An 18,361-nucleotide genomic window follows, 5' to 3' on the forward strand; every position below is an offset into this window, starting at 1 on the left:
GGGTCTTTTTGGGGGGGGGGGGGGGGGTGGCTCACGTTGTCCTCCCCTGTGTGCACACCAGGGAACCTCAACTTCTGCGGCTCTTCAGAAACTGCCCTTTAAACCTCTCAGAAATAATCCACTGACCCACATGCAAGGTTGTCTTCCTCATTGCCATTCCTTCTGCTAGGTGTGTTTTTGAGTCGGTGGCCTTGACTTGTAAAGAGTTTTTTCTGGTCATCCACAAGGATACGGTACTGCTGAGGCCCAAATCTGTAAGGCTGGTCCTCAGTTCACACTTTTGTCAAGTTCTACCCGGTGGACTTTCAGGCCTCAGGGGATACCAGCTTCAGTTGCAAAGTGTTTTAGATGGCCCTCTGAATAATGGGCCACTTTCATTATAGTTCTTTGTTGAGGTTTGTTTGTGTATATCATGGGCCTGTGGGCCGTTGTTTGCTGTGTTGCCTGCCACTCTGTTGGACTGTTTTTGGACGTTCCTGTGATGTACGATCAAGATAACAGGATTTTTGTTTAACTGTAAAATGTGTTTCTTGGAGTACATCACAGGACCTTCTCCTTTGTTTTTCTGTGTTCCACTCTTGTACTGCTTTCTACTAAACTGCAGCAGGATGGGAGTGGAAGGAGTTATACAGGGCTGTCCTTACGGTTTTAACCAACCAGTGTCCGGTCTCCTGAAGGTAGCCACATAATCCATTTGTCTCAGAACTAACTCCATGTGCCCTGTTATGTACTCTAAGACAAGGATTTTTTAGGTAAAAGAAAAGCAATATATATTTTCTGTTTTTGTTTTGCTTCACAATTCTCTCTGAATGGTAAGTAAATAAAGATCACTTAACCTCTTGCCGTCCACCCGTAGTAAAAAAACGGACGGACGGCACTGCAGCATCTGCGGGTTGCCGTCTCCAGAATAAATCAGAACAACTGTTTTTTTAAAATAATAAAGCAATACAATGAGCATTGATAATGTACACTCTGCAGAAACCCACATTAAACTGCATCAGCTGAGATCACTTTGAAAAGCAAGGAATGAATTCTGTTGACATGATGTTGCTATGGGTTTTTTGAGTTTGCTAATTGCTTTTTGCATATTAAAATATGTTTTTGCAGCTAATAATTAGTCAAAGAAAACTGATTTGTTTTGACTTAAGAATGTACAATTTAAGAAAGCATCCAGATTTTAAACTTTGCAACCTTTTGTGTGTATGACAGATTATAGACAGAATGGTGGCAGCCCACACCTTCTTCTGATAACGGGAAGAGGGAATCGTAGCCAGGGAGGTGTCCCACGCATTAAACCAGCAATCGTAGACTACCTCACAAATCATGACTACAGGTAAGTCTACTTTTAGTTATACACAATGACGGGAATTTATCAAAATTGGAGCAGACAGAACCCGGAGCAGTTGACCATGGCAACCAATCAGCTCCTCTCTTCAGTTCAGTTACGATTTGAAAATGAAAGAGAGAAGCTGATTGGTTACCATGGGCAGCTGCTCCAGTTTTGATAAATTCCCCTCACTGCCTTTCCTATATGACTTTAAAGTTTGCTGCCAGTTTCCCTGCTCTCTAACACAGAGCTGAGTTACCTCAGGTTTTAACCCTTCAGAATAATGCATCCGGTGAGATTTGTGGGTCCTGCATAGCTACAGGTTTGCAACTTGATTTAAAATTTCCTTCCCCTGAAGCTCAGTAGTTGCTACACGCCTATATAGCACATTATGATTTTAAGTACTTGTGTTGTTAATTTTTGAAGCAAACCTGACCTATCCTAATAAGTGTCAGTGCCTGCTATTACTCGTATTAGTCTTCAAATCGCTCCCTATTTAGACATTTGCATCCTAGGCCCAGGCGGTACGCAGAGCCATACTTCTCCCCATAAAAAATGTATCAAATGCCAGACCCTCTACTGCCTTCTAATGATCTGCCATTTGACAGAACTGAAGGGGGTGTGGTCTAACCTCAAGAAACTATGTACAGCCTAAGCCCTGGATTTGATGGGCTTCACAGGGGATCAGTTTGGAGACTAAAACATGTACCGCTACATCAGCAGTTTTGTTGCCATAAGTCGTTTTAGAGCATCAGAAGGATGAGAGCGCCACAAAGCTTGATTCATTCTAGTAAGAATTTTTTCTAGTAAGAAATATACCCCCACTTAATGCATGTTTAATTGGATCACAGCTCACTTTTTCCAAAGCTATGGGTAGGTGCCCCTTAGCCCCTAATAACAGCATTGACAAAAGAGTCCAGCAACCCACCAAAACATCTGTTGTCAGTGGTTATGTGCAGAGTATTTTTTCCCAGTCACCAATCATATTTCTCCTTTTTATTAGAACAATAATGGTGTTACCACACCTGATGCGTTGTGTTGCTGCACAACCATTAGCAGTCATTTTTGCTTGCATTAACATGCATTGCGTTAAGACAGCCCATTCAAATAAATGGCTAGCCACTACACCAAAATGCCCCAACATATCAGACATGCACTGTTTTAGTGCGTGTATGTTTCTGTGCATTGTGGTGACCTTGAATGACACCTCAACACACTGACACTTGTATTGTGTGTTGCAGTAATGTATTCATTTCCTCAATGTAATAGTGTCTTTACAGTTCTTCACATCAGTTACCATGTAGTACTACATTTTTATTGCTATTCATTTTGTGTTTTTGTCATTCTTTTTTCATGTAGATTTCAGGAGAAGACACCAGGCGCCCTACGCATCACACTGAAATAAATGGATGTATGAATTAACCTGAATACAGTTTTTACTGTAAACTGGAGAGTTTTAACACTGTTGTAACCTGCTACAGTGAAGGGAATGTATGCAACATAAGTTATTCTCTTAACGTTTGTGAAAATGAGAGATGACAAGAGCGTTTTGTTGAACCAGCAAAATATTGGAAAGATGTTTTCGAAAATTGATTATATTCCCATGAATAAGGCAAATTTAGTTCTTATCTAATGACTTGAACGTGTGTCCTCAGGCATGTTACTTTTAGGTTTTCCACCGTACCCAGTTTTCCTGTGAGGTGTGTCTGACACGTGCCTCAGTTACACCATTTTATATTTGTTTTTAAAATTTGGTGCTGAGGTTTCAAGTATGATCTTTACTGTCTGAATCAGTGAGTACACATTTTAATGCAACATTTTACTTTCCAATACTTTGGAGCTATTGTATGAAACATTGTAAACAAAATTGTAAATCACCACACGAACAAAGACACCACTTACCACTTCTGAAATTTTAAGGGCTGGCACACACAAAAGTTATGGAAACTCAGATTGTCATCATGTACCTATGCTGTGAAGCATGACACTGTGTTCATGACGGGTCACATTGACTTGTATAATAAATATAGGTTTCTATGCACTCATGGTTTAGAATCATGCTGCAGAGCACTTCAATGGGCAGAAAATGCTTGGAGATGTGTCCACTGTATGCATGTTGCAGCCGTGTTCTGTGAAGACACTGCATAGCAACCTTTGTTAATCATAGAAGTAAATGGAGATCATCATGCAAACAATGACATGCATCAGCATATCGGGATGTCTAAGAATCAAGATGCCCCAGCATTCCCTTCATTTAGGTGCTCTTTTTCTCTAAGCAGGTATTTTTGTAAGATGTTGTGTTTAGGTATTTTATTAAGAGTTCAGATGTTTTCATTAGTTTGGAATGCCACTGGTCCAGTTAAGAGTTTGACATGTAATGAGCAGGAACAATGTTATTTCAGCCATCAGTATAATATTTTGTGACAATATTGTGAAGCCACAGCTGTTGGTTTTTTCATGAAGCGTGTATTACCCAAACCTAACAGAGGCTGCCATTTTGTTGAATTTCTGCACCCTATCATTCATTAACCTGCAATCATTTTTTGCTGAGAATTATTACAGCTTGAGTGTAAAACTGCTACAGCCGTAAAACACATAGCATAGTAAAATATTAACATTGAGGATCTTGTCACACTTACGTTGCAGTACCGCGCACTAAAACATGTGCGATAACACACGTTACCACAATACTCTCTGCTCTATGTGTGGTGTGTTGTGGTGCAATTCATTGTGGATGGCACCCCAACGTACTGTACAACAGTCAGTACCGTACTGCAGTGCATCAAGATTCCCATATTGTGTGATGCGGTGGGCTGCATTGCTAAACAAGGGGCCTTTGTGGTGCATTGGCAGCAGGTTAGTGAGCGTGCATTAATGTACTGCAACTGAGCACTGAGTGAAATGGCCCTCCGAGTTTTTTTTTTCTCCAGTGTCTTATTTTTAAGTTTTGTTTTTTTTTCCTCTTTGATCCAAAATTAGGTGCAAACATTTGCAAACCACAGGGGATAATTTATATGCAAAACAAATACCTTTTTTCTATAGACTTATTGTACATGGGAATTGTTCAGTGCAAATTTTGTTTGCCCTGCTAAATATATCTTCATTTGTATCAGACACTGAAATCAAGTACTAGTCAAGACCTATACTAAATATATTTATTTAGAAACAAATATGTTATACTAAATACATATGAGTGGTGACAGAACAACATATTGTCGCTAGTTTTGAACATTAAAGCACACCTGAACCCAAAAGCAAAAATGTCATACACTGCAGCTTACCAATCCCTAAATGTGGTGGCTGCGTTAGATTTATTTTTTAGCCTTTTTTGTTTGATTTATTTTCACCTCATGATCCGACCAGTAACACACTTCCTGTCCTAGTGTGGCTTCACTCTATGGAAGAACAATGGAACCATCCTTGTATAGCAGCACTGTTACTCTGTGGAGATAATAGTTTAGATGGACTTGACTAACAGCTTAAATCTAAACTCCATCTAACACTTTTTAAGTAGTTACAAGGTTTTGCATACATTCATAAACTAAGCATTTTAAGCACCCCTGTCAGTGTTAAATGGTTTGTCTCAACCCTTTACCTGCCACTTTTGCTGGACAGCTTGGCCTGTTAAAGGAAGCTGAAAAATAACAGACATATTGACCACATTACCAGGTGAAAATAAAGTAGAAAAGCCTTATAAAAGAAAACTAATGCACCCCCCACATTTTAGAATTGGTAAGCTCCAGTATATTACATTTTTTGGTTTGAAATGCACTTTAACCAGAACATTTTTATTAATTTTCTCAAACTTTACAAAATGCAGAATTAGACATTCCGTAGTGTACATTCAGTAGCATATGAAACCACATTGTGTAGTATTCATATTATCTATACAATCAAATAATTGAATTTCAAAATGAAATATGAGGCAAGTTTTGAATACATAGAAAACCAGAAAATATAGATATATTACACATGCAGAAGTCCTGTGCTGGTTTCACTGCTCCCCTGAAGATATCCTCTTTTGGGATTCAAAGCAGATATTGTGTAGGTAGATCAATTCATTTGGCACTCTGTATTGGGATGACTCAGTTTAGGAGCCTGAAATCATAAGAGCCTTGGTTAAACTTAAAGGTGGCTGTGTCTGCTGGAACATTTTTCTTTTTCTCCAATAGGGCTACAATCAAAATTGCTGTATGCAAATTGTTTACTTAGCTGATGCTCACTGTATAAGTATAGACGTCAGTGGGGAAACTTTGAGCATGAGATGAGATGATTTTCTTCTAGTGTGGCACACTGCAACAGTTTTCAAGTTGCTGAGAAATGTGCATATTGCTTTTTATACAAATTGTAGATCTGAATTTAAAAAACTTGGCAAATTATGATGCTATAACAGTTGCATGAAGCTCCACACTTAAAAGTACCCATTGGCTTCTCTCTGTAACTTTAAATGACAGAGATTCCTGCACGTCGGTGTGTGTCAGTTCAAGCCAGTATAGTGGTCCACAAAATATTGCTAGGACTACATTCTGCATCTACCTATATGCAGGACTGCGCTGACATGCATCATGCAGAAAACTCAATTTGTTACAGCTATCATTGTTGTATGGTGTTTGCTTTTATGGACTTTATGCTTATGTAAAGGTTCCCTTTTTATTAATAGGGTAGAACACAAGATAGTGCCATACACTATGCCAGTGTGTACATTTAACAAAACTTCCACGTGCATATGTGTACTCTGTACATTTACCAAAACAATGTATCATATTTTTAGGTAATTGACTTTCACTAGGACTAAAACACAGTTTATTTTTATTTTGAGAAAGCAAATTCACTTTCTTTGAGTTAACAAAACATCCACATGCATACTTGTACTCTGTACATTTAACAAAATATACTCTGTCTTTTAGTTGATTGGCCTTCACTAAACCTTTTATTTTTTTATTTATTTTCTTTTAAACACATAATAGAGTAAATCACTTTTTATTTTAAGAAAGCAAAGTCACTTTCTTGGAGTTAATTTTAACCTGTGTTTTTACTTGTTAAGAAATGCACAATCTATAGATGGCTGTTTTGTGTTTGTTTGTTTTTTGTTTGGTAATTGAATGTTATGACGCAAAGTAACCCATAGCAACCCATCAGATTTCAGCTTTCATTAGACCTTGATTGCAACAGCTTGCTGTACATCTTTGCACCTTGCACTGAAATTAAATAAAGCAAGTGGGGTCCCGGATCAGTATATAACTTTGATTCTTATTCATTAAAACAATGATTAAAATATCAGTATGTGGGGGGAGGGTAATTGTATTTTTGATGATCTTATCTTCTATAATAATATCTGCACTATAGCTTACAGGGCTTGAATATCAGTATTTGAGAAACGCATATCATATGTAACTGTTCTAAAATATTTAATTTCTGAACATATAATTATAGTTTTCAACCAGTCTGTAAATACAGACTACAATTGAAACACGCAAAGTGGCTTTTTTCTCTTAAATCATGGGTTTATCTTGGACCCTTCAAAGATTTTACATTGACGTGAAAGTTTCAATTAAATAAAACATGTCCTCATACTCAGGTGCTATCTTTAATTCTGGGAATATCTTTGCAAACCAAACCATTAATATTAAACACTATTTACATTTTCTTAGAAATATTGTTGCTCATTGCAGACTTGAAGCATAATGTTCTGGAGTGTGAACAAATGTACAGAAAATTACACATATGGTGTACATATAAATATTTTTTCTAAAATTGTAAATTTTTTTGAATGGCATTCGGTTTGTAAAAAAATTATATATTTATATATATCGGTTTTATGCCCAAAGATTTTGTATCTAATATTGTACCTGCCATTTGTTGAATTTGTGGACTAGTGTTAATAAAGCAAATAATTTCTTTTGTATTTCTATATTTTTATAACTATGTAAATGTTTCATTTTAAGGCATGTATTATGTATTTTGTAGTTTGAAGTTATTTTATTGATATTTTAAAAAGAAAAATAAAGGGAATTTAAGAAGCTTTCAAATTATACTAATGTTTTCTATTTTACATAGGTGAGTCCTGTTGCGCATCTGCCAACGAGTTTGGCAGCTATGACAGTTGTTTTTTAATGCCCACGGGTATATATTTACATTTATAGGCACACATATACAGCACTAGAAACTAAAACTCACTACTACATAAACAGTTGCTGCTTAAATATCTACAAAGATATTATTATACAGAAAAAAAAGAACACACAGCACTTATACCTAATGTCACAAACCACCCAACATAAATGTGCCGAAAAACTAAATCTAAAAACGATATAATCTCGTAACCCTCCCATATAATCTGTAATTATCATTATAATGCCAATGGACCCTGCTGGACCGAAGATTGCGGGGTCTGTCTGGAACCTTTGGACACTGGGCTCTGCTTGTGGCATGATCAAGACCTCTTAGAGTACACAGAGGTCTGGAAACTGCAACAAGCAGAACCCAGTGCCCAGTTATCTGCAAGAGTGCTTTCTATGTTCAGAGTTGTGGCACAGCATGTGGTGTGACCGAGTCCCTGAGTACTGTCTATGAGTATGCTGTATGTACTGTACATACAGACCTGCTACATTCATAGCAAACTTTGGGGAACATCATCACCCATTTTCTGTTGGTTTCCACAGAAAGAGTTAACAGGCTGGGAAATTAAGTTCTGCACCACCAACTGGAGTTATTGGCATGCCACACTCTGTTCACACCTTCTCTTGTGTGGTAGTTGCAAGAGACACGCGGTATCACCTCGGTTAGTCCTTGCTGACACCTAAAATGGCATTTAAAGCCATTATGAATCTCTCCTGCTCTAAGTAGCTGGTTTGTTAGCACCCAAGTTTGTTCAGCTAGTGTTTCCAATTAAGTTGCCTCTGAAGCTGTGCAAGATGTCACATTCCAAGCGCAAGGGGACCAGTCCCACGGCGTCGGGTTCCTCCAGCTCACAGTTCACTAACAGTTCCAAGGTGACCTGCAGTGTCCCTCCTCGGGGACCTGACACTGACAACCTAGATCACTGTTTCTTGCTTGAGTCAATACACTCCTCGAAATCTTGTTTAGCTACGTCAGGAGTTTTCCGCAGATATGCATGATTTTATGGGCCAAGTTGCAACTATAATTGCTCACTGGAGCTCTAGCGGACTGTGATGCTTATGTTTTCACACTCAGTCTGATGAGGAGTCTCACAAATCTTTCACAGTTGAATTTGTTCCTGAGATACCTCATAAATCTACCAGACATAAAAATGCCATATCAGTTCCTATTAATGAGGTGCACACCACTCTCCAGAGTGGGGGAACATCTTTTGGCCTTTGTGGACCTTGGTCAGAAAGCATCTAAGGTGCTGTGTAAGAGACATGGTTTCCATAGGCTACAAGGTAGACCTCCGCTCTCTACCCCCTCCCTGATTCATGCTGTCCAACGTGCCTGTGTCCCCACACAGTCTAGCAGACCTCTTGAGCTGAGGAGTTATTGCCATTGTTCCAACAACAGAATGATTTCAGGGTATTTACTGCAACCTTTTCACTGTTGCAAAACCAAAAGGAGGGCATATGACCCCTGTTATATCTGAAGGCTTTAAATATCTTTGAGTATAAAAAATTGCCTTGGAATCCACCATGTCTGTTAAAGATTCCCTCCATCAGGTAAACTTTATAGACTCTGTGGATATCATTTGATATATCTGCCACACCCTAAAGTGTTCTCCAAGGTATTGGCACTCATGCTAGCATCACTGCACTCCTAAAGTATTAAAAAGATAGCAAAACGTGCTTTCCCTATACAGAATACTGCTAACAGTCCACATTACCAAGTGCACAATAAGATAAACAAGCCACTCAATGCTTCCACTCACTACATAATATGCCGCTTGCCTTTTCTCAAAAGTAGAGAAGCACAGTTTTTAAAAAATCCTTCCCCTCGCAGCAAAGGCTCACTCATGACATTCAAAAACAATACATTATATTAAGAAGTGTAATACATCATTCACTAGTTCTCCTTCATCCAGCACGGCAATATGTCTCCGTCCGTCCATACTGCTCTCCCTCTGACAATCACAGCATTCCCTGTAGCTTCTCTCAGCTTTGCCTGATTCTTGCTCCGGCCTTATCTAAGACAACACCTGACGCTGCACTGCAGTGTATGTCTTACTCTGGCTCTGCGCTGAAAGTATTGTTCCAGCAAATGTTGCGATAAAATATATGAATGACACTACTTCTCCTTTATAATATAATTGTCACGTACCTGGTTGGAGACTGAATGTGTGAGGAGGCCTCCCTTGCACCTTGTGTCCCGAGGACTCTGGAGTTGGGGACAGAGTCCAAGCAGACAGCGAGTGGCACAGGTGCCAGTGGTGATAACACAGTGCAAGCTGAAATCCAAATGCGGTTGCAGGGCAAGATCCGTAATCCAGGTCAAACGAGCCAAGGTCACATCAATCGGGCAGGCAAGGTACAAAGGGATGAGGCAGAGGAAAAGTCCAGTATCGATCAGAGGCAGGCAGCAAACAAGAATGGTCAAAGATAACAAATCCGGGTCAGAGGTCAGGCAATACAAAGCAAGGAATCACAGGAGCTGAGAGACAATCCAGCGATTTGTAGAGAGGCAGGCTGAGCTTAAAGGAGAACTATGAGATGAGTGATTTCCACTCACCTCATAGTTCTAGCCGACCTGTGACAATGAGACTGTCACAGGTCGGCTCAGTAGATCGGGAGGTGAGCGAACACATACCAGGTTCGCTCACCTCTCGATCCTGTCACGGCTCTCTGCCGTGACAGGGGGAGGGCTGGATTCCCCTCTCCCCGCTCCGATCTGCCAGCGCTGACTGGTGGAACGGACGGGGGAGGGGGCGGGTACAGCTGGCTCTGCCTCTAGATAGGCAGTGCCAGCTGTCACTCACGCAGCTGGGCGGATCCCGTCATCTACGTCGGGATCCGCTCCGGCTGCGGCGTCTCAGTATACCGCGAGCTGTAGCTCGCGGTATACTGAGCTTAGGGTAACGGGAGGATGCTAGTTTGTGAAAAACACTGACCCCATAGTTCTCCTTTAAATAGTGTGATCCATTAGCCCATTGTGTCACTTCCTGTGTGCCGTTTGGCGCGCTTTTTCGCGGTCGGACTGTGGTGCGCGCGCATGCGTGCAAGGGCCCATTTTCCAATCGTATGGAAAATGGGACTCCGCTCCAAATTGCGGTTAACAGAGATAATCTGCCATTCACGTACACCTGCTAGAGCCTGTCTCTCCTTTGCAGTAACCAAGGGCAGGACAATCTCATCACTCCCTGCTGCCTATACTCTCCCTCTATTCAACGCATTTCATCATGGGCATGTTGAAAACAGTCTTCTGCCAAAACGTGTTGGGTCTAGGGATCGTGGGCCTAGATAACAAAATTGCTCTGTTTGCCAATGACATCCTCTTCAACATCACTTCACCCTATATTATTGCCTTTACAAGTTCATGGCATTCTCGGGCTTAGAGCAAATCCTTCCAAGTCAACCGCAATGAGCAACTCCCTGGAATCCGAAACCCTTTATCCCTTTTTAAAATAGTCAGACCATTTATCCTACTTATGTATCCACCTTACCTCCTCATATGAGGTATTGTTCATAGACTTAAAATCCTATAAGAAGTCTGGCACCATTATCGAATATCATGGACAGGCAGACTTAAAATGATGTATATTTGTTTTTTCTTTCTTATTTTGTTTAGGTGTTTTTACATGGTAAAATGGAAAAAGAATTGGGTAAAACCATTAACAAGGCAGATTGGAATGAGATATGGGCCTCCACTGACCAAAGCTCCACTAATATACTGGCCCAGGTACAATGCTTCATTTCTGGTGGTCTTGTTCTAAAGTGCAAAGATTATGGATAAGGATTTATAACGTAATCAGTTCAGTACATAACCACAACCTTAGCAAGGACATCGTGTAAGCCCTGCTAAACAAACACGTTGCTTTTTTTCCTAGCGCAGCAAACAAGCCCATTGGATTTTTATTTAGTGCTACCAAGCAAAGCATAGCTCGTTCCTGGAAATCCCCACATTGAACTTCTCAGAGGTCAAAACTGGATAAACGGTATTTCTCTCAATGAAAAATTAACCTCAGTTGCTCAAGATACCCACAAAAAGTTTTTAAAAACTCTGGCCCCCATGAATACAAAACACAAAGACCAGTGAAGTACTCCTACATATAGTTAAATAAATGGCACTCGCAAAGGGATCCGTCAATCTAATACTTTATTTGCAAAAAGGCATAAAAGCAAAACAAACAAACAAATGCTTACATGTTTTAGCCCCCAAAAACTGGGCCTTAGTCATAGCCTACAACTAAGGCCCAGTTTTGGGGGCTGAAACATGTAAACATTTGTTTGTTTGCTGCATTTATGCCTTTTTGCAAATAAAGTATTGGATGGACAGATCCCTTTGCAAGTGCCATTTTTTTTAACCTATTGCTTAGTGAAGGCTCCAGTGGAAGCTTGACCAGGCACCGAGGTTCAAGCAGCAGGATTATAGACAAGAGGGTAGAGCTGCTCCATGTTTCTTAACACCTACATATCTAAATGTAGCTGTTGCTGTCCCCAGCCCGGGGGTTGACACTTCCCCATTCCCTATTTTCCTCTGCTTCCTTCTATCATCATTAAACCCCTCATTTCTTTTCTTACTTGTATCTCCTTTTGTCTCTACTTTTCTCTGGAACACCTAGTTCCACCATTCGGATTCCCATGTTACTCTACAGAAGAGAACTTATAGCTGTCCAGCCACCAAAACCGACCTGTCAGCGGGGCTTGGGGGCCACAAAGTACATACACATATAATTGAGAAGACCATAATTGGTGTACAACCTCCTACAACTGTTACAGTGTGACAGACTACAGATACTCATACCTACTACACATGTTCTTAACTGTATACTGTAAAAAGTACCATACCATCTTTGTGAACTTCTACCTGTGTTATGGACACGAAAAAAAAGAGGAGGTGTTTTGTAGTCCAAATAAGCAGCCAGGCATGATAACGCTTCTCCCCCATAGATACAGTATAAGTGAGTGTTGTCACCTTAGGACAGTGTGGGACTGGTTTGATTACCAGGTGAAAATTATGCAAAAAAAATACATCTGACGACTGCTAAGCTGCAAATTGAAATACAGTTAGGCCTAGTATTGTCTGCAACAGAAGTTTGGATACTGGTAGGATCTCCAGGTAAAAAAAAAATTTGCAATGATTTCCAAAAAAAGATTTGCTTGTGAAAACTGCATACAGTTAGGCATGCTGGCAAAATTATTACACATTTAAAGGGAACAAAGATTTAACACACAGCCCACTGGAAAGTGAATTATAAAACACTTTTTTTTACAGACTTCCTCTGATTCAAAGATGCTTAACATAGTCACAGGGTCACTTTAAGTAAAGGCAGAGAAGAATGTGAATGGTACAGCAAGATATACAACGCAATAATCAGATATCCACTTTCATTGATCTTCTAAATAGAACTGATTTGGTTGCTATGGATAACTGCACGTTGTCCCAATTAATAATCCCATAATAGCTTCTCAACCTTAGCAGATGAAACTATTTTAGGATAGGATAAAAGTTTTTAGATCTTGCATGAACTTTAACTAAAAAGAAACAGTTACGAAGAACAGATGTTAACTGTTCTTCTGGTGTTTTGATCTGTAAATAACCCACAACTCTGACCAACTTCCCAGCATTTTCACTCTTCATTTTTTAAGCATCAGATGATGTTTCATAAAGCTGTACATTACAGGAAAATATAGGACATGTTCCACACATGTTCAGCCTTTGCTTACAGAACTACACCTGTACTTTATGTTTAATTCTATTTAAAGTGACATTAAAGGCAGTGCCGTTGTCCACCCCAATGCTGCTGTAAGGACTTACCTTATGTGAGGCCTCTTGATCTGAACAGCTTCTTCCTTCCACTAATTTTCCACAGTCCCTGCAGCGCTGGTGCCGGTCTCTGATCCAGTGCAGACTCCTCGGGTCCCACGGTGTCTTTCCGACGTCCGCGCTCCCAGCTGCCTGGCTGCATCCATCCAGATTCAGCGTTGCTATCCTCCTCGCCCCTCTGACGATCTGGACTGCGCATGCGCCCACCCACACTTCTTTGTTTACGTTGTTCGGGAACCAGGACTTCTGCTGCTGGCAGCGCTGACACAGGTAAGTTTGTTGGTGTTATCTAACTTTTTTTTTTTATGTTGGGGCATATACTTCCTGCTTACAAGCAGTAGATATATGCCAAAAAAACAGACTTTAATTCTACTTTACGTAAATCAGCCTGGAGCTTTTCTTTTTCTTTATTCAACATTGTGAATGGTGCTCCAAATGCTTCAGAGTCCAAAAACAAATGGAGTGCAAGGCATGTTTGTCAGGCACAGTGCTGGGGTTTTGTTTTTACTTAGAGGCGGTATTTTTCACAGCAAGAAAGAAGTCAGAAAAAATGTACCTTTGTAGGGCTTTGTTTCTTCTGATTCTCAATGATCCATGGTGGTTAGGGCCAGATTTCTGCATTGCTACCTCAAGCCATGGTTTAGGGTGATAGACCACTAGGGGTGGAACCTGTATCCTGCACATCATTCTCCTGACAGCAACCCAATCTCATGTAAAGTTAAAGCTTCCACCTTTCTGCCCTGACCTCCAGGGCCATCAGCCTGGGCCTTCATTGTTGCTTTAGCACCACTAGTGCTTGGCGATATGGTATACTGTGTAACGTAGTTAACTGCCTCTGGTCCCATACACCTTGAACCTAGTTCTGCTTCTATCTCTATGACTCTGTTTAAGGGATATGTTGATTTGGTAGTGATTTTACCTTTTTATGGAGGATCCTGAAGTTGAGAAACATGCACAATGATTTTTAATTTGCTTGCATGTTTAGGACGTGAGCACAGACCCTGTCCGATGGTCTTAAAAAATGGGGGAAGGCACAAAGCAGTCAGCTGTGGGAGGAAGGTGATATGCAGTAGCTGGCCTAGGAAGGCAGAAAGTATAAAGTGGGGGCTGTAATCAGGACCATCCCTACCATACATGCTGGACCATATATGGTAGGGATGGCCAGCCAGAGTGTCCCACTCAGCTCCCTGGCAACCAATGGAAGGGGAAGGAAGCCGATAGAAAGCCACAAGTTGCTAATGGCTCTTTGCAACCTGGGACACTGTGAGTGCCACTCTGCCACCCCCCACCAGCTCCCCCCTCCTGAGTCAACCACCTCAGACTGCCTCATTGTAAGGACGGCCTTGGCTTTAATGGTGGGCACAGACAACATTCACGGTGTCTGGTTTAGTAGATCAAATAATTTTCATATCACCAACACTTCAAAAACAAGGTAAAATGTGTAATGTTATATTTATAAGGTTCGATCTTTACTAGATGGATCAATGGAGTGGTGGCACAGAGCAGTGTTTTGTAAAATTGAAGGAAAGAACAGTAGATGTTAGTATAACCCCTAACGCTTCAAAACCTAGTTTACCTTCATAAATTAATGTTCTTCCCTGGACATAGGGAATACATATATACTAATAACCTCTTAACAAAGAATATAATGATGATGAGAGTGCATTGGTACCAGTTTTTATAACCAGTGTCTATAGAACAATAATGTAAGTATGGGCAGGTTTGTCCTTTCACAAAGACAACTTTGTACTGATTGGGTAGAGAAGTTGAACTGCATGCAGATTTCTATAAGTTCTTGGTAAATCTTGGAAGTGGACAAAAAGTAATTGGGGAATCCAGTTATGAGACAGTGATGCCTTCTCTATGAAGTTGTGTTGGGGACCAAGCCACCAACTATGAGTATTAAAGACAAGTGGGCTAGTTTAACCAATCAGTTTCTACCCAAGAAAGAAATACAAGTTTTAGATTAAGTTGACCTTAAAAAATATAACCAACATTCTGTTTATTAGTAGAATAATAGTAGTGATTTTTCTTGCATCTATACATTAGATGACTTGAACAGAATATGTGGAAAATATTTTGTGCTTTTGCTTTCTCTTTCTCTTCTTGTTCAGTGTTTGCTTTATCTCTATCTTCCTGTTTCAATAAAATTTTCCATTTATTCATTGACCACATTTGCAGATGGTTCACATTCTCATCATTTCCTTTTTCTACTGTATATGGTAAAATCCAGCTCGTCATGTTGATTTACAGTGTGATTGTCGCATATTTCTCATGAACTAGTGAAGTGAACTAAATCAGAGCAAAAGTATGCCAGTTACTAGAAGCAACCACCCCTTCCCATAGTAAATTTGGCTGTGTTTACCATAAGAGACCCAATACAAAATGACATACCAAGAGTGGGGAAGTTGGTGCAGTCAGCCCAGGTGAAGGCAATAAGAGTGGTACATTGTCTGTGTGCAGACCATTTAGGAAGATTGATCTTCTGCCCAACAAGGATGTCTGCGTAGTTTTTGGTGCCAGTATCACTCTGTGAGGCCAGCAACTCAGGACCAGTGGAGCATTTCCTCTTCCATGTACGGTAGGTAACCTGCCACCTCCAGCATCCTTCGATGGAATGTACTGAGCCTCAATATTCTATAGAGCTTCACATCTGCATTTAAAGGATGAAGTCAATATTTGCATATTGCTCCCCCTGAGTTTTGAGGCTCCTGGTGGAGAAACAAAGATTTATGCAGGAAGCTCTTGGTAGCTGCTTTTAACATTTTATGACAGGTTTACCAAATGTCCAATATCATATGCTTTCCTAAAGAGTCAGTCACATGTACAAATTTGGATATCCAGACTTGATATTTTATAATATCAGCTTAGTTCTAAAAGATTTATAAGTCTGACTCTTGGCACTGAGAGTCAGGAATTATCTTCATTATCTGTGGTCTGGCAATCGCTGCCCTGTGCCCTGTCAACTGCTTGACCTCATTCTGATAGGACAGTCACCTTAAGCCATCATGTTAAAATGTATAAACAGCCACAACTTTTAGGGCCCGTTCACACCACTGTGGTGCATTAATTGTATGGTTCAGTGCGATTATTGAACTCTATCATGCAACACACCTACTGTACTGTAACACACAGTAGGTGTGTTGCGCAATAGCATGCATTAATTGCATGGAACCATGAGATTAACGCACCGCAGCAGTATGAACAGGCCCTTAATGAATCATTAAAAGTCCTGTCTATTTTCTTTTTGTTATTGTTGTTGTCTATGATATTCACTGAGGAGATTTGCCTTGTTGCTCTGTTGCCTTGTTATAGAGACATAACAGGAAATAAGAGTAAATCTTTGCAAAAAGAGTGAAAATTCTGTTAAGCTGGCCATATACCTATAGATTTTCTATAGCCCATGGTCAGATGGAAAAAGTTCAACAGATTCCTCTATCTGCGCTAAACTGTGTGGATGGAGGAATCTCCCACTGGGCCAAGCTTCAGTATCTTGCTAGTCAGCCCTGCTGGCTGTCAAAAAACCTGAACAATCTGATTGGATGCAGGCCTTGTTCAGGTATTTTGAGAGCCAGCGGGGCCGAAAAGCAAGATATTAAAGCTTGGCCCAATGGGAGATTCCTCCATCCGCACAATTTAGCTAATCTGTTGCGCTTTTCCCATCTGACCACAGGCTGATAGAAAAAATCTATAGAAAATCTATAGGTGTATGGCCAGCTTTAGACAGATGTCACCAGAACAGGTTTCCCCATTAGAAGATTTCCCCACACCTGTTCCAGGGACAACTCTAATATATACATTTCTAATCATTTTCTGTTCTGGCAACAATGGTCACCAGGAGAAAATTGAAAGGTTAAATCTGCCCAGCAGAGACACTGACAGCAATAAAAGCCTCAAATAGTTTTTTAAGTGTATCTAAAGCTGAAACTTTTCTTTTTTGTAGTTTTGGATAGAACGTGAAAGGGTTAATATTGCCATCTGAGATTCACCCGCTCTATTTATTCTGGTGACCTCTGCCACAGTGACTAAAAGGGATGGAAAATCCAACATTATGAATTGTCACCACAACAGGAAAGGAGTTCCAGTTGTGTCTAGATGACAAGAAGTTAGGAGAAATCTCTCCACTGAGACACAGATGACAACATGGCAGGAATTGTTTCCATTACCCAACCTTAAAAATATATGGGCTTTAGATTTTAACACTGCCACACTCTGTTTCAACCTAAAAGCAAAAGTTTTGGCTTTAGATACTTAAACCCTCAGCAGCCTCCTGCAAGCAATTCTATATTTTGGTTCTACATTCCCTTTAAATGTGCGGTTTGTTTTAATGACCAGTAACTATTACTATTCTTCTATTTTCTTTGATAAATTATCTGAGTGAACTTTGCAAGAAAAAGAAAAAAAATCGTTAAAACGATTCCTTAATTTAAAAATCAATGTAAATAATTTGTAAAGCAGGAAAATCTAGAATAGGGAAGTTTACCCTTAGTTCCTTTTTTGTATGAGCTTAACATTTAACAGTCAAGGAGTGACATTGTTAAAGCAGATTTCCTCTTAAATTTCATGTTAGTGACAAGTGTTTAATTTTTGGCATAGATTCTTGTCACCAGCCTCCCTCGTTCAGCCATCACCTTGTTGCTGCTACTACTGCCGTGCAACAGGAAGCGGATATGTACATGTAGATTATCACACAGCAAGCACATATGACACATCTGTCTGAAGTGTTCCTCCTATGCCCCCTCCTCCACACATCAAGCCCCTTGCAAACCTTTCAGACAACCAACTCCATTACTTTTACTGATAAAGCCGTCCGCCCTGAGGGTCTACGAGCACCCAAGGTATGTCACTATTGGTACCTGAAGAACTGGACCTCCAGCCTGGCACCACAGCCTCTCTGCATTGTCTGGTAAAGCATTTCCTTTTCATAGCCTCTTATTGCTACAACTGTTTATGAGGAGACAGAAACCAGATAGATTTTTTGTTTTACTACTTAATATTTTTATATCATATAAAGGGGCATGGAGACCTAGCCCGATCTTAATACTATATACCCCATTGTCTGCTGTATGATTGCTTCCTGGCCATACATATGTACTTGCTCGG

The 18,361-nt window shown here is 40.2% G+C and overlaps 1 protein-coding gene across 1 annotated transcript in view; it reads left to right on the top strand.

The window, feature by feature from the left end:
- Positions 1 to 2,785, top strand: part of N4BP2 (NEDD4 binding protein 2) — a 47,173-nt gene extending 44,388 nt beyond the window's left edge. Inside the window, 2 exon segments of the mRNA XM_018564426.1 lie at positions 1,210 to 1,333; positions 2,687 to 2,785. Coding sequence (XP_018419928.1) covers positions 1,210 to 1,333; positions 2,687 to 2,732 — 170 coding nt within the window. The 3' untranslated portion in view covers positions 2,733 to 2,785.
- The last annotated feature ends 15,576 nt before the right edge of the window (positions 2,786 to 18,361 follow it).

Source organism: Nanorana parkeri, unplaced genomic scaffold (genome assembly GCF_000935625.1).
Source record: "Nanorana parkeri isolate BGI_ZX_2015 unplaced genomic scaffold, ASM93562v1 scaffold24, whole genome shotgun sequence".
In the NCBI taxonomy this organism is placed as follows: domain Eukaryota; kingdom Metazoa; phylum Chordata; class Amphibia; order Anura; family Dicroglossidae; genus Nanorana; species Nanorana parkeri.